The sequence below is a fragment of the Rattus norvegicus genome, chromosome 15, assembly GCF_036323735.1.
Source record: "Rattus norvegicus strain BN/NHsdMcwi chromosome 15, GRCr8, whole genome shotgun sequence".
Lineage (NCBI taxonomy): Eukaryota > Metazoa > Chordata > Mammalia > Rodentia > Muridae > Rattus > Rattus norvegicus.
In genome coordinates, this window is record NC_086033.1 from 51,785,868 (window position 1) to 51,803,316 (window position 17,449).

Genomic DNA, 17,449 nt, shown 5'->3' on the forward strand with positions numbered 1-17,449 from the left:
ACCACTGCACCATCTGGCCTCTTCACACTGTTAAGATTTATTCCTCTGTAAACTATAGGATATCTGTGACCATCAACATGAGTCCCCTGTAGGTGTTCCTCTAATAAAGGCTAAACCAATATGCATTTAAGCACCTTCATCTTATGACTGACAGAGTAATTATAAAACAAACAAACAAAATAACAACAAAGAACAAGCTTATTTTTAAAAGGGGGCAAGATGGCTCAGTGGGGAAGGTTGTTTGTCACCAAGCCTGATGATCTGAGTTTGATCCCCAGAACCAGCACCTGAAAGTTGTCCTCCGACCTGTACACATATCCTGACATGCATGAACACGTCCACTCCAACACACACAATAAACGTAAGAAAGTAGAGGAAAAGCAACATAGGTGAAGTTCTATTCAGAACTCTACAGTCTTTTCTGTTTCCAAGGCGTCATCCATGCCTAAGTGCTTTGCTCCTGAACTACACACTGAGCCTAAAGCGAGTCATTATAAAGTAAGTCCATTATAGGATATAGGAAGTCCCTTCTAAATCCCCATAGCCAAACCTTTTGTAAATCAGCAACACATGAGCGCCACCTTGTGCTTAAGATTCGTTACAACAGACCTTAAGGCCGAAGCAAGACCGCACTTGGGACTCTCACCAATTACAGAACATAGCTTTATTTATAGAATCTTACAAATAAACATTTACAGTTCACATGACATAAGTTATTTTGTTTTCTAATTCTTCTAATGACACCTGAGTTATTTAAAAATATACTGTGATGGAACTGTAAAGGGAACTCTGACTAAAATCCTTTCTTTTTGCAAAACTCACCCTGCTTATCTGCATGTCTTTGGAAGAAGGGTTGCTAAAACTGGATCCTAGGTGGTCCAGGCAGAGAGAAGTCCTTTAAAACCCAGATGAAAGGTACTGGAGAATGCTCCCCCGGCTGACACTAAATACTGGAGGGCAGCCATGGAGGACTGAAGGTGAGGTCAGAGATGAGGTGCTTAGTGACAGAACCCAAGGCCTGGCTAAGGGCTCCTCCATGTGACAAGCGCTTTCCTTGCTAGTGTTAACAGGGGACAGAAGCTAAGGGCACTAAGGCCAGAGGAGAAATGTCTGCTAAGCAACTCACTGCCCCTGAGACCTCTAATATGTACAGATGCTTAAAACAGCAAGTCCGACATTTAAAAGTCAAAAAAAGGTCAATGGCTGTATTTCCGACTCAGGGGCGAATCTGTCACCAACAGCAATGGCAACAGTTGGATGACGGGAGCATGGCCCCCACGCCCCCACCTGAATCTGCTGGCCTTCTGCTCTAAAGAAGCCCCAGGATTTCCTTCCATGGCAGCTGCGTGCACAAAGAGGTTCTCGAGTTTGTGGAAAGAGTGGGCGGCAGGCATCTATCTCATGTTTGTGACTCTATATTTAAGCTCTTTTAAAGAAACTCAGCCATCATCCTACTCCAGCATAAAGGGTGTTTAAAGAAGAACAGGCTCTAGGGGAGATTCTAAAGTTAAAAATAGAATACAAATGTTATAAGAAAATATGAGCTAAAGCAGAATCTTTCCATCTTTGGGGGGGGGCGCTGCAGTGGTGCTGGGAATGAAATTCAGGGGGGGTCACATACACATTGGAGCCAAACCCTCAGACCTACAATCTTAAATTTGACGTTCTTATCTTCATTTTGTCTTGCTGACACAGGAGCTTGCTACATAGCCCAGACTGGCCTGCAATTCACTGGGAAGTCCAAGCTGGTGTAAAACTCAAGCCTGCTGACTCTGCCTCCTAAGGGCTGAGATTACAGGTGTGAGTCACCGCATCCTGCTCAGCCTTACATCTGCTAGTGCCTGAAGCAGTTGTAGGAAAAATAAAACAGAAAAGATGAGGCTCGGCTTTAAACAATAATGACAACCATGACCATAACATAAAAGCTTAGAATCTAACATCAAACGAACTGATTCTTTGGTAAAACTGGACCCTAAGCCTACCAGGACCTGGTCCTGACATTCAATCTAGTACCTTGATTGCTAAAGTTTCCTCTTCCTTCTACCTCTTCTCAAAGGCAAGAGGCAAGAGTGGGGAGAGAAAGTGAGCAAATCTCTGTTTCCCCAGTTATCAGGATTCTTCGTTTCAAGCATGTTTCCCCAAGAAGAACAAGAATGAACACACACACACACGCACATATATGTGTATGTGTGTGTGTGTGTGTGTGTGTGTGTGTGTGTATATATATATATATATATATATATATATATATATATATATATATATTGCTGCTTTTAATGGACAGTTTTCCTGTGGTAAGAACAGAAAGACTCAGGCATGATTCAGTACTATAAGTCATGCAAACAACAGCTCCTGGGTTGTGACTGTGGGCACCACTAAGAAAGGCTCCGGGAGAGACTGGCTCCCCAAAGTGGCTAAGGAATCCATGTATCAATATGATAATAATAAATTAATTCACTTAGTGAACCTGGAGATTAGCTCCCCTGGAAGCCAGAGTTCTGAGAAGGGGGCTGCCCAGCACCTGAGGCTGACTTGTGGTATGAAATGTTAAACATCCATTTTTTTTCTGGACCAAATGAAAGCAATTTACATTCAATTCAATTCAGTATTCAATCTTGTTGTCTGGGATCAGGGAGGAAGTGGTAGCTAAGACAGTGCCCTTTAAAACCCACTGGCAGCAATGATGTCTGCAGTCCTGACCTCAAGGTCCAGAGTTCTATGATATTCAACTACTATTTTTGCAATTAGCAAGTCCTAAGTTTGGCCGGCAATGACTCCATTGCTTATTACCTTGGTCACAAAAAGGCATAAACAACTGTGTCCTAATTTTATGAGTCAGATTCTACTGGGCAGAGGTCTTGACCAGGGGAGATTAATTTGTACAATTTCCCTCCTAATGCAAACATCTTTAAATGTGCTCTGGCTGTGCTCCTAGTGAGGGAGGCATCTACAAAGTATCTAGAAAAAGGAAGCCAAGAGGAAGGTGTGAGAATCAGGGCAAAACCAACTGATTTAGCGCAGACTTCTTGCCACCTCAGAGAACATCCACAGTGGCTCACCTAGCTGATGCGTGATTTCAGGTGCTGTGTACAACCAGCAGGCAGCATCCTGATGGAAACCAAGCAGCAAGGGGATAGGACATCCATCACTAGTTCTACATCCTTCTACCTCAGACGATCCCCTGTCTCTCTGCCTGCCTGACTCATTTGCTTGGAAAGTCAGCCTTTTTAGAGAATAATTAATAGACCAAAGAAACCAGGATTCTTGTCTTCTGCCCTCTTCTGTGTAAAAACATGAGAACTCATGCCAAGATGGACCGACCTGAAATCCAGGGTACACACATTTAGAATCACAGGGTCCAAAGTTGGAAGCCACACTGGTATTTCTAACCAAACCATGACTAATGGCTTCATTTTTACATTGTAAAAGATTCCATATCTCTCAGTGCTTCTTCCAAGAGAAAGGGGCGAGGGTAACCAGAAGGAAAAGAGAAGCATGTCCTATGTGTGGCGTTTCAGTTCCAGAATCATCAGTGGGAAGGGTCAGGAGACAATGGTTTGAGGCACTACCTAGAGATTCCAGGGCAGCTTCTTCCTAGGACAAAGCATTTTGAAACAGCTGACATCTGAATGCAGGCAGGCAGTCTGTGCCAGTTTTTAAAGAGCTGCCTCCTCCATGATGCTTCGTGGATGCTGAGTCCTTGGGCCAGGGGCCAGAAGGGGGCCGCAGAGCCCCATGTCCAATGCCACTGGCTCCCCATTGGCAGGGTCCTACCCGATCTGAATCTGCCCTGAATACATGGTGAGAACCAGCATGATGGAGAAGCCAGTTAGGAGGCCAAGATTCTGGATGACGAAGGGGACCAAAAAGCTGTCCTTCTTCTCATCCTCCTGGCACACCTCATTCATCTCAGGGAACTGAGAAAGAAGAGAAAAATCAGTTACAGATTCTGTTGTCATTGTCCCAATCACAATGGTGTCTGATTCTCAAGTGGTGGGCACTTCCAAGTCTTTGGAAGGTCTGGAGATTTCCACAGGGTAAGGAGGTCATTGGGGACATTATCTTTGGCCACTCCCTGTGGCCAAAGAATATGGCTGCCAAAAGAGCACCTGAACAAATGCAGACACCAGTGATGTGCCAGCACAGGCTGGGGAAACCTCACAAAGCCCCGCCCCTAGATGAAGAGTTATAGATAATCAACTAATGACTACTCAGACTCGGAGAAACCAGTCTTCCCCAGGGATGAGCCCTCTGATTGGATATCTAGTATACATGTACAGACAAGCAACACCAAACGGGACTTGGCAGTTTGTATGTATGTATAGTATACATTATATATATCTCAATTAGAGAGAGAGAGTCTATGGATTTGAGAGGGAGCAGGGCAGGGCGGGGGACACAGAAAGAGTTGGGGGGGGTAAAGTGGGTAAATGAGGTAAATACAGCACTCATATATGAACTTCTCAAAGTTAAAACTTAAAAAGACAGACATAAGGCTACCATTAATTTGTGGTAGGCAGAGTCTAACTAATACCTTTTCTATCAGATTTAAATAAGGACCCTAGACTGAGTATGGTCAATTTATGAAATGCTGACCGAGACTCCAAAGTTCTCCCTTTAAAACCTGATGACTTGCTGCCTGTCTGCCCAGCACCTGCCAGGAGGGGGCAGGGCTGCAATGACTTTGAGGCCAGCCTGGGCTAAAGAGTGAGACTCTTGTCTCAAACAATCACAAACAAAAACCCCCTAATGCTGCGGCGAAAATGTCAGACTATATCATTTTAGATTGTTTGATGTCTGTATGATGTATGTAACTGCCTGTGTGTCTGTACCTTGTGCATGCTTGGGCCCTTGTGGAGCAGAAGAAGTAGGATCCCCTGGAACTGTAGCTGAGAATTAACCTGGGGTTCTCTTCAGGAGCAGCCAGTGCTCTTAACAGCTGAGCCATCTCTCTAACCCCAAATTGTTACTTCTTAAATCAGTGAATTGGGTGGTGTGGAAAGAAACTTCAATAAAGCCAATATTAAAAACAAAATCATGGGCTAGCGAGATGACTCCGTGTGACAGAGCACTAGGTGCCAAGACTGAGGACCCTAGTTCAGTCTCAGGAACCCATGAGATAAAGAGAACCAACTGCCACAAGTTGTTTTCCATGAGAATGAACACACATCCATACAAATACCCTAACTTGTGCCATTTTAGCTGCCCTCCTGTCTGAGAGGCAATCACAAGCCACAGAACTTACCATATCGGCTAGAGCAATATACAAGAACATTCCTCCAGCCAGTGCAAAAATCCAGTTTGCAGAGAAGTGACTGCCAGCCAGGATACCAAAGGCCAGACCCACATAGCAGCAGCAAGCAGAGAGGAAGTTGAAGAAGAGGGCCTGCTGGATACTCATACCAGCATTGAGCAGGATAACGAAGTCTCCTGCAACAGGCATGAGAACAGGAAGTCAGGATGCAAAACACGAATGAATGGATTGGACTGTGGACAGAGCACATGTGGATTAAAATCCCAGACTCAGAGATGGTATTGGGCTAAAGGCACCTCCATCTTCCAATTCTTGCCGTGGCCTCCCAGCATAGATGCTGCAAATAACTTATGTATGGAAGTGCGTAAGTAACCAGCACTGGCCTAATGCTCCCCACCTAGAGGCTGAGAATAATTCACAGGACTTTAAATGTAGATAACCAAACCAGCCTCGTTTCTTTTTTGACTGGTGAAATAAAAATAGTTCCCTCTCTCCTAATGGATGGTACATTCAGGATCAAACTCAAGAGAGGGAGAAGTTAGTCCACAAGCCAATAAATACCAAAGTTAGGACCCTGGGCTGTCACTGGGCCCTGAGTCGTGGCTTCTTAGGTTCCCTTGATAAAACTCCACACATTCTTAAGCTCTGGCTTTTCTACTTCAGTCACATGACACTTTGACAGGACTTCCAGCTACCGCAGGATGTAGGACATAGGAGGGGAATCTTTACTGAGTATACAGAATATTGTGTGGCACCTGGCAAGTCCTTTTCCGCATTTAGTTGCCTATAATCCCCTTGATGATTCTAAAAGGCAGGTACAGTTATTAATCACACTACAGAGGTGGGAAAATTAAGTGACAGGACACAGGGCTCATGGGATAATTATCTCCACACTGTTCCATTCAACTGTTGTAATTCAAGAGTTAAAGGGAGAGACAGTGTGTTAATTCAATGAGGTGTGGAGGAGGAGGGAGGGGCAGCAGGGGTCAAGACACAAGACGGATGTCTCAGAAAAAAACTGAGAGAACTGGAGCTCAGGGATAGGGATTGTGCACTCACCCAGCTCGTGAGGAAATTCCTCACAGAGAATGGCCACCGACGTGCTAATGCCTTGGAAGACAGACACAGTGAAGGAGGCACCGATAGCCAGGCCATCGATGAAATTGTGGAGACCATCGCTCAGGGTGATCATCCAGGCCAAGGTACCAATATCAGAATATCGAACCCCTTTGAGCCAGTAGCAAGCACTCTGGGATGCCTGCAGGTCCTGCAAGAAAGGACAAGCCAGTGGAATTTAGATTACAGAGTGACTTTAGGTAAGCCTGACTCATGAAGGCCATGGTTTCTTAAAGGCTCCCCCAGGGCTGCTGACCTGCACAGACATGGAGCCTACGATGACCTTCTCGTCTGTGCTGGGTGCCTTGCCATCCAGATCATTGTTGCAGTGCTGAGGAATCATATGATCCAGGTCCCCATTCTGTAGCTTCTCCGTGACACCCTCCTCCTGGTCCTTCTTGGAAGGAAGCGTTTCGGAGGTAAAATGGTTATGTCCGTGATGGTGCTAGGGAAGGAAAGGCGATCAGTGTTACAGACCAAAACCGCCCAACGCTACACCCACTTAAGGGAAGCATGCCAAGGTTGGGGAAGATCTTATTCCTACATCTGAGGAAACTGAGCAGGTCACACATAGGGATGTAGAGAAACTGTTATAGCCAGTGGCAACACATACAAAGACAGAGACTTTCTACTAGACAAAGAAGTCTCCTGCTGTTGCCCAATCCAGGGAGGTGACCCCTACTCTAAGTACTTTAGGTTGCTCCTTTAAAATGGCCACTTCATTCGACTCTGGCAGACAGTGACCTCATGCCAGCTACAGGAGGCCTCTTATTGGAGCCACACTAGTCAGAGCTGTTCCTGGATGTACGTAACCAAACCTCTTTACTCTCTTTTACAGAGAGAGTCCCAGGCTTGCCCTGCAAGTGCTGCCATACCTCACTGACCCAAGTCAGCATGTTTTTGTTTTTGTTTTTTTATTTTGAAGTTAACCGTTTTCCCCTAGATAGGTCTCACCTCGTTTTTCTGCTTCAGGAGCATCTTCAGGATCTTTTCTGTGAAAAAGAAAAGGTAGAAACCCCCAAAGACCACAGCAGACTTGGAGACATAATTGTCCTGAGGGTTGAAACCAAAAGCCTGTGGGCACAGGAAAACGGAATGAGTAAATAAGCCTTCATCAGCTCCTCTCATCTGCTTACCACTCTCTCCACTCTGGAAAAGAAGCACTCTGCTGTCTGCCCATTCTCTTGCCAGCAAAAATCTAGCCTCGACATTCCCTGGACTCGCTGGCACCAGCCTGGGTGCTTGCGTATTCTCTTTTAATACAAAAGACAGGCAGTCTTTAGGGTTTTCTGATCCTGGGGTTTGGAGCCAGGACATTATGTTTGCTAGGCAATCACCCTACCACTCAGCTACATCTCTAGTCCTTAAGGTTTTATTATATGTGTTTTACACTCACTTTATTTTTATTTATGTGTATGTGAATGTGTATTTGCGAATGTGAGTATGGGTGCCCGAGGAGGCCAGAAGAGGGTGTCAGTTTACCTGAACCTGGAGCTGTAGGCAGCTGTGAGCCATGTGCATGCTGGGACCAAACTCTGGTCCTCAGAAAGAGCAGCAGGCATTCTGGACTACACAATGAGCAGGAACTACCATGGCCAACTTGGCTTTCTTTCCCCTGACTAGGTCTCACTGCATAGACCAAGCTGTTCTCAAACTCACAGAGGTCAGCCTGCCTCTACCTCCCAAGCTCTGGGGATTGAAAGCTGGTTTTCTCCTTTTAATGAGGATACTGTCTTAATCTCTGTTAGTACTTAGTCATACTAGCACTCAGTCAGCAAATCCTACGTTTAAAGGGAGGCCACTTGTGTTTATTTTTGCCTCATCCACTGTCCCTGGTTGGTCTGCCCGATACAACGGGAAGTGGTTTAGTTACAATAGCTAAAAGGAGAAAATCCATCCCAGTTCCACGGCAAGAATTGCAGCATCTTCCTGACCACAGAATCTTGAAAGGACCACAAACTAAAAAAGCAAGCTGTGTCCCTGCAGGCATCTTGGGGTAGATTAAAGCCAGGCCTAGTTCCACAGGCCTGCAGTTCCCAAAGCTTAGGAGGATGAGGTAGGAGGAGCCCAGGACCCTGAGCCCAGCTTGCCCAACAAAGATCCTGTCCCTTCAGGACACAATAAGAACGTTTGTAAAAACAATGGAGTGGGCATATGCTGCTTTGCATTCTTTCTGCAAATTCACTTCTTAAGTAAGGAAGGGAAGAAGGATTCAAGGACGCAGAGGACAGGAGTAGCCAGGGAGCTGTCCTAAGTCTGGCTCCTGGTTTATGGTACCAAGTGTCCAATTTCTAACAGAAAACAGGCTCGATTCCCAGCACTCGGGAGGCTGAGGCAGGAAGACAGCAAGTTTGAGACCATGTGGTGAGACTGTTTCAAAGAATAAACTCCAGGTCTCTTGGGAACAGAACAGAGACAGAAGGAGAACCTCAAGTCACTTCAAAGGCAAACGCTTCTCCTCCAGGTATTTAAGGAAGCCGCTCACAGGCCCGTAGCATCAGCTGCTATGAGACCTGGAAGTCAGATGCTAAAGAAGCCTGCATTCAGGTCAGCCCTCCTGAGAAAAGATGCGCCCTGGGAAAAAGTGAAGGAAGGAAAGGACCCAGTCGGCGAGGTGTGATTCAAGAGCACAGGACTCATTAGACCTGAGCTTAGTTAAAGCAGTGGCCTCTCATGTAGGTCAGACTCTGTGGTGGGGGGGGGGGGGGGGCAGGCAAACCATGATTCATTCATTTGACAGACATCACAAGTGCTCCACCAAGAACACAAAACAATACTGTAGAAAACAGTGCTCTCAGCATGTGAAATCAGCTCTTGCCTTTGCTTGGGCCTGTCAGACCACCTGCAGGGAAATGCACTGAGCTTATTATAATTAGCATGTCTAGGGAAGGTACCTCACTAAATCACATGGGCCTTTCCCAAAGCTGACTACTCAGGCTTCAAAACACTGTCTCCCTTCTCTTCTGTGGAAGATCACCCACGAGAAGGTGCCACAGATGTACTGTTTCCTTTGGATTTCCTCTGCCCTTAAGCTCCCAACCAAAGAGTTTTTACTGAGAACTGTGGATTTCACTGTGTTTTGTTTCTCTAAACTAAAGCCCCACGTTGAGAGTCAGAGCTACATACACTAGCTAGCTTGCTTGTTTTCCACATATGTGTTTGTGTTTTGCCTGCATGCACATATGTGTACCACATGTGTGCCTGGTGCCTGCAGAGGCCAGAGGAGGTCATCAGACCATCTGGAACTGGAGTTAGACTTTGTGAGCTCCGTGTGGGTGCTGAGAATGGAACCAGAGCAACTTTACAGCTGAGCCACTCTTCAGTGCCAGTTATGCTGGCATTTCACTCGACAGTCCCAGCCGTTTGGAGGTCCTCAGATGCCTTTGAAAGTCATCCTATAGCTTACCATCCTATACAAAGAACAGAGAGGTGGGCAGCTGGTCTAGATGTGCAGTTTGCTAAGGGTGGGATTTCAACCTAGCCCTTGAACCTCGCCTTGCTCCTGCCTTCGTCCAAGCTTTCCTTTCCAAACAAAGGACCTTGGGGGCCAGTCCCTGTGCCTTCCCTGTAAACAGGCTCCTCCTGCTGTGCCTATTGTCCCTGAGCTGACAGGGCTGCTCTGGTGTGAGGGTTGCTGCTTTGTCATACCTCTGGGATGAGCTGGAAGAGGGCATTGGAGTAGAGGGTTCCAATCGCCAAGGCTATGAAGTAGAGCAGCAGTCTCTTGTAAAATGTCTTCTTCATGAAGGGCACCACGCTGGCCCCCATGAGGGAGCAGAGGGAGATGACGGTAACGCAGAGGAGACCGTACCCCCATACTGCCAGCCCACCCAGGACAGGGAGCAAGGAAACCACCATGAGAGAAAGGAGGTGGAGACAATTGTGGGTATTAATGAAGGAACCCAAAAGCAAAAACCAGAGACAAGGAAGGCGGGAGGGAGGGAAGGAGGGAGGGAGGGAGGGAGGGAGGGAGGGAGGGAGAGAGAGAAAGAAATAGGAAATTTGTTAGTGATTCAGGTCTGATGCAATTTCCTTCAATCAGTGCAGGAGGTATGAGGAGGAATTTGAGGTGGTCTCAGAACCCTGTGACTACTGCCCCTGCTACTGAAGAGGCCTGGGTCAGACTTGCCAGCTGGTGTGACTGGCAAAGGGGGCAGGCTACTGTCTCATTGCATACCCATATGCTGTGCATGCTCAGGCTGGGCAAAGACTTTGGACTCAAGGTCTTTTAACAGGACATCAGAGCAAGTGGGAAGGAAAGGTTTGGTGTTACCAGCTCTACTTGTGCATATTTAAACCACACACAGTGGCGAATGTAACACCACCCAAGGACCATTTGGTTTGTGCAAGATACAACCACAAAGTTGTGTAGAGGGAGGAAAAACATAGAACAGGCAAGACTCACTGCCTATCAGATTTGGTTTCTGAGCAGCTATGTTTGTGCCTGTTTGCTTTGAGGGACCAGATGTAGAAAGCAGAGTTCCAAGACCAACTCATTATAAAAATTAATTTCAAATTCATTTTCCAAAGTGACACACTCTGGGTTTTAAGTACAGCCCTCTGGAGGGGACAGTACAGAGCTGTACCAAGATGACAACCCTTGTGTGACCCAAAGGGCAGGACACAGACAATGGCAGCAGTCCCAGTCAAATAGGCAAAAAAACATTTCATTTCAAATCCTTAAAAAAATTTAGTAAATTCAATGGTTGGAGCTGAAAAAATAGCCCAAGGTGAGGCCTCCCTCAGGAAGAACTTTCTAGATCCAGCTGTAACTGAAACTGTTAAGGGAGCTAACCTTAATTCAGTTCTTCCCTCATGATGAAGAAGGGAGAAAGTGAGGCATGGCACTTCAGAGAGAGGCTTTCCTCAGTTAGCCTCTTGGTTGAGGAGGTTCAAAAAGCCAATGATGTGAGTTTTTATATAAGCTTTCTTGGCACAGAAGTGGTCAATCAATTTTTTCTTCATCAGTGGCATGTGCCTGAGCTGAATAGTGGGGCAGACTCTCAACTTGGGTCTTATTTTTACAGCTCCTCAATGATGATGATTAAAAACAAAATTACCGAACATTTAAAAACAGTCAGATGAGTGTACCAGGAAGTCAGACCTACCAGGAAAAGATCAGAATGCAAGGTACAAACGAATGAGCTTCTCTTGTACTGCATTTGGTTTGTTTGTTTGTTTGTTTTTGTGGGAACAACCTATTTGCTAGGTTGGCTAAGCTGTGATCCTCCTGCCTCAGATTTTCAAGTGCTGCGACTTTAGGCATGAAGCTGCCACAGCTGCCTTAATTAAAAACAGGATCACACCATTGAGACCAGTTCTCCATAGATGCCCTGGTAACCTCCCTCCTTCCTCATTGAGGATCAACTGGAGTCCACACATAAGCACCCCCAAGATTTCTCTTAAAAGTCAGGTCCTGTCTGGCACATCAAGCCCACAAAACTGCAACTTTGCTTTGGAGGCTCTGGAATGGAGCCAAAAGAGATCCTCAAAAGGGGGTACAAATGTTTAACAACCTTGCATCTGATGTCACCTGAAGAGGCCAGAGGTCAACCTGAGTAAACAGAAGCATGAGAGAAGTTATTGTACACCCCCTCCCAATACGAAGAGTCAATTCATTTTTCGGGTGGCAATTGTTGGGGTTCTTAGAACACAGAGGGAGAATGTCAGCCCAAGGGGGGCTGGGCTGGGCCGGCCCAGGAAAAGTGAACGCGCATCTGTTCTACTACACCTCTGGGATGAGCTGGAAAAGTGCGTTAGAGAGCAGCGTTCCAATGGACAAGGCGATGAAGTAAGTGAGCACACGGCTGAAAAACGCTTTCTCCGTGCATGGCAGGACCAGGACTCCCAGGAGCGAGGCCAGGTTAATCAGTGAGACACTGAGGAACCCAAAGCCCCACACTGTGGAGGAACAAGAACAGACGAGGGCCTCCATTACTGAGGGAGTAATGCTGCTGACAGTGTTCTAGGCACACAAAGATCCAGCAGCCCTCAGGACATGTCTGCTGACTCCAGCTCTAGCTAGGGAAGCCTTAGGAAAACAAGGTCAAGGTTGCAATCTGAGTGGCTTACCCTTCGGAGGAAGAGACTGGAGATGACTGGACATGACAGACAGAGTACCATGAGTTAGTTAGATAGTATGTGTATTTATGATGGTGACACCACTTAGGTCTGGTAGCCTCTGATGGCTCTATGACTTTAGAAAGGCTGAGCCCCCTCTAGCTAGAGGGGAGATACTAAGAGGCAGGGGGAGGGGGTGGGGAGGTGTGGGCGATGGGGGCATGGGTGGGGTGGAAATGAAGTAGTCAAAGGAGGTCATAAAGATTGGCACTCTTACAGTTTAATGAAAACAAAGGGTGAGTTAAAAAAAAACACACATTCATAAGCTGGCCGGGTTCCAATACACCCGGTGTTCACCAGTCAGCCCACCCAGGGTCTGGTGATACAATGTAACAATCTGGGTGCATGTCATCAACAGCCACCATTGCCCCACCCCAGTCCTTGCTTACCTTCAATGGCGCTTGGCTTCCCCTCCTCTGTCTGCTCATTTTCCTTATTCTCCTGGTTTTCTGGGGTGCAAGCCCGGGAATCCAACTGCTGGAGAATGGTGGGGCAGAACTCCTGGAATTCACTCTTCCCAATACGAGATCGCTCACTGAAGTTGTGGGCCGCAAAGAGATCTCCAGAGCTAAAGCACTGAAACCAGGAGGGGCGGAAGGGTTCTTAGAATCCAAAACTCCCGCCCTGCCCTACATGGCTTGACTCTGCAAGGAACTCAACCCTCTGAGAAGCAAAGAGAAAACAGGCACAGCCAAACTACAGAGAATCTGGAGACTCATCTCTGAGGGATGAGGGTAAGGAAAAGCCTGGTTTGGATCTCAGACTGGCCACGGCGAGTGCTTAGTGCACACAACTATAATCTGGTTGTAGAAAGAGGTTTGGAGAACAATCAGATTCCAAGGGGGACCTTCATCTCAGCTACTTGGGTAGCCAAGGCAGGAAGACTGCAGCCTCAAAGAATGCCTGAGCTGCACATTCAAACCCAGACTGCATAGCTCAGTGAGACACCCCCTCTCCCCGGCACCCCTCCCTCCCGCACACACCCCATCTCCAAGTTTGAAAAGAATACAGTAAAAGGAGTGCTGGACATGCCCCAGGAAGGCATAGGTCCACTGCTACAGGGAGTGGGGTGGCAGTGGACGACAGGATTCCAGTCATGTGACCAGGGTGTGCTTTCAGAGATAAGGGATTTCATCTATAAAAACCCAGGGAACTATTCTACTAAAATGTAAATTATAGAGGCCTGTGCTGGAGTCTGGACCTGTGTAGGTTAGCAGACACAGGCACTTGTGACCTCAGGAAGTCTTGCATATTATGGGAATTCAAATTGAGAGCTCTCTGCAAGGGCATGCACGTGTATGATGTATGCACATTCACGAGACCACAAGAGGACACTGGGTGTCCTGTTCTACTACTCTCCCTGCCTTATTCCTTTGACACATCTCTCATTGTACCTGGAACTAGGCCTGCAGCCAGCAAAACACAGCACTGGGATTAGAGATATGCATGGCTGCCCTGCATTTACATGGGCGCTAAGGATTCAGACTTGGGTCCTCAAGCTTTCAAAGCAAGGGCTCTTATCGCTGAGACATCTCCTTAGCCCATATTCTTCTGATTGTGTTTTAGTCCCCCTGGGACTGCTGACAATATAAGTTTTTAGATCTGCTGACTCAGAATAGTGCTGCAGGCCCTAAGGCCCATATCTAAGTCCTTTGAACGCAAGCCTGTCACTCACCCATTGCCCATGTGGCACATTCGGCCTCCCCAGTGATGCTGTGACACTTGTCACAATTAAACAGCTCTGCGTGTATGCAATGCCCAGTGCCCCATCCACCTTCTCCTTTTAGCCCCAGCCTCTTCATCCTTCAGTGTGTGGCTTCAGCATGCCTCATGCACATGACCCTCAACTTCCCTCTTTCATAGGGGAACCCCATAATTACAGTGCACCCCACAAAACAAGGTACTTAATTTTCATCCCCGGCCCCCGTTAGCTGAGCCCCTCAGCTCAATGTTGGTATATGGTCTTCCTCAAGAGCAGCTTCTTAACCACTGAGGTCCCTAACCCTGTTTCTCCACTTCCCACGATACTCAGTATAAGGGGCAAAGCAGAACAGAAGGACTCTGCTGGCTGACCTCTACTGGCCTGCCACAAACAGCTCCAGACTCGAGTAGCTGAGATGATATGGAAGAACATTTCTGATAAAACTAGAGAGTGGACTAGTAAAACCCCAAGACTAGAGTCTTGGCCCCTATCCCATGAACCCCTGTGAAACCACTCCCCAGAAAAATAATTCTTCCTGCATCTGAGGGGATTATGAGGCCCATCTGGCATGGTGTGAGAATAGTAAACTTTACTGGACATGCTGTCCCGAGAGCCATGGTTCACCAGCAGTGACCCAGGTATAGCTGCAAACCGTTTGGGGACCAAGGACCCTCTTCTTAACCCTTTGTAAGATCACAAAACACCATGTGGGTAGTTGGGAAGCCTCACTGGAGATGCAGAATGTGCTGACCTTAACAAAGGTTGGGAGCTGACTGCCACCAGGGTCTACCTGCCCCCTCTGACCAAGATGCTGGGCCACTGTGTGTCCAGCAGTGTTGACGGACTATTGCCTTACCGTGGAGAGGTTCCTGTGTGCTTCTTTGGGCAGGGAAACATTATCCCGGCCCACGCCCACGCTGTTGAGCAGAGTCTTCAGCTGTGGCAAGGTAAGGCTGTCATTCTCTCCGTAGCGTTTCATAAGCTCTTCCAGGAAAGAGGTGGCACTGAGGGGCAGCAGGCCAGTAGATGAGGCATGAATCTGGGGGACAGTTCTCCATATACCAAACAGCACCAACAGGAGGTAGCTAGGGAAGGCTGGGTGTAGCCGCTCCATGGTGACCATGTATACCTAGAACATAAAGTCAGGTGAAGGTAAGGGCTCTATATCTCTCCACCCACACTCAAGCAATGGCCAACTCACTGCCCTCATGCCAAGGGCAAGGGCTCACCCTCCCATCAGACTCTGAGCCTGTCTCTACCAGCTCTACTTGACTTTGGAGGAATCCTTCTTCCGAAGGGGTAAGATAACCAGAAAAAAAGGACGTGCTAGTCACTGGGTACATGCCTCCTAACCCCTAGGAAAAAGATAGGAGGATTAGGAGTTCAAGGCCAGTTTTAGCCACACAGAGAGCTTGGGATATGTAGGAACCTGTTCCACCTAAAAGGAGAAGGAGGGCTGAAAAGCCTGTGTCAGGTGCCCATGCTGTTGTAAGAAATCCTAAAGAAACTCACTGAATCAAAACTAACTTTAACGCATGCACACACGCATGCACACACACACACACACCCTCTCCCCTTCCCCTCCAATGGGAAGAGAGGGGGAATCAGCAGGAATGGGACGAGAGGGTACTGGAGAGTGAATAAAGTCAGCATGCACGATATACAAACATAAAAAGGTCCTAATGAAACCAAAACTGTGTGTAAGGGATTTCATTATGCTAATAAAATAATAATAAATATGTATTATTATTTTATGTATATGGGTGTTTTGGCTGTATCTATGTCTCCGTACCACACACATCCCTAGGTATTCTCAGAGACCGGAGCAGGGCATCATACTGCAACTGGAGTTATGGACACTTGTAAGCCACTATGTGGGTACCGGGGATCGAACCCGGGTGCTCTGCAAAAGCAGTCAGTGCTCTTAACCACTGAGCTATCTGTCCAGCCCCTAATAAGAGGCCTTAAAAGAAAAACAAAAGGAAAAACGTGTCCAATATAAAAGCAGAATTGTATCACATAGTTAAGAACCGAGAAGGAACAGAAAAGAGCGAGAGCTGGCCTTGATTCCTCTGTTAATCACTCACTTCTCTTAGTACAGTTATAATTTCATTAGTGACATCAGCAAGCACGAGGAGGCACTCCAGCACAGGGGCCTCAGCACATACTGCTCTACCTATCCAGAGCAGCACAGCATCCTCATGGCCAAGAAACAGGACCTACTGACCCCTGCCTGCCCCTGCTGCTGACAGACAATGTGATCTTGGGTAAGGTATTTAGTGGGTAACATCATAGGACAATCCAGGGCAGACCACCATAGCCATTAGCATCAAACACAAGGCTTGAACTTCTGCACCACTGTGGGGGGGGATTGGGGGGAGGAACTGGGCAAGCTGCACGGCGTCAACTACCACCCTCTTCTCATCTGTAAAGGTGGTACCCAGCTCATGGGGTGGCTGTCAGAATTTAGCAACCAAAGTGATGGGGAGGCCCTAGCTGCTAACTACTTGAATTGAGGTACTCGACTTCTACCAGTTGAGACTGGTCTGTGGTACATAGTGAGGAAAAAGGAAAAAGGAAGTGAGAGAGTGTTGATGGGTTGGAAAGGAAGGAAGGAAAACGACACTCCCTTGAAAAAAGGCTCAGGACTACAGCTCAGTCATAGAGTGAGTATGGGACTCACATGTACACAAGCAGCACATGTGATCTCTAACACTGGCCTAGGCGTGGTGGCACACACAAGCCCTTAATCCCTTGGGAGGCAGACGTAAATGGATCTCTGTGAGCTTGAGACCAATCTGATCTATATAGTGAGTTCCAGGATAGCCACAGCAAGTAGTACTCAAAAAAAAAAAAAAAAGAAAAAAAAATAACAACAACAATAACACGAGAAAGAGATAACAGAAGAGAAAAGAAGGGCTAGAATGAAAGAAGAGAAAAACAAAAACTAGGCAGCCAGAGATCAAGAATCTGAAATCTGGCTATAATCATTCAAAGACAAGATTGCTTTCCAAAGTTTGACTTCCAGACAAAACAGGAAGCTGTTAACATACTGTCATAAGACCCTGTAACTGACTACATTCAACTAAGACTCAACTCCTGCACCCTGCCAGTCACAGCACACCTGAGCGTAGACAGGCTTTAGATCCCATGTATGGGACACAAAAGCTGGGGACAAAAAAACCTCATTCTTGGGGTTGGGGATTTAGCTCAGTGGTAGAGCGCTTGCCTAGGAAGCGCAAGGCCATGGGTTCGGT

The 17,449-nt window shown here is 47.0% G+C and overlaps 1 protein-coding gene across 7 annotated transcripts in view; it reads right to left on the bottom strand.

Annotated features, from left to right (window-relative positions):
• Positions 1-649: 649 nt before the first annotated feature.
• The window catches only part of Slc39a14 (solute carrier family 39 member 14), a 46,744-nt gene continuing 29,944 nt past the window's right edge, over positions 650-17,449 (bottom strand). For 5 of the 7 annotated variants that reach the window (XM_006252270.4, XM_039093346.2, XM_039093343.2 and 2 more), the window contains 8 exons: positions 15,049-15,321; positions 12,880-13,066; positions 10,019-10,188; positions 7,325-7,444; positions 6,627-6,815; positions 6,314-6,521; positions 5,246-5,430; positions 650-3,917 (listed from right to left, as the gene is read on the bottom strand). In XM_006252270.4, coding sequence (XP_006252332.1) covers positions 3,771-3,917; positions 5,246-5,430; positions 6,314-6,521; positions 6,627-6,815; positions 7,325-7,444; positions 10,019-10,188; positions 12,880-13,066; positions 15,049-15,315 — 1,473 coding nt within the window. In that variant the 5' untranslated portion in view covers positions 15,316-15,321 and the 3' untranslated portion in view covers positions 650-3,770. 7 annotated transcript variants of the gene reach the window in all.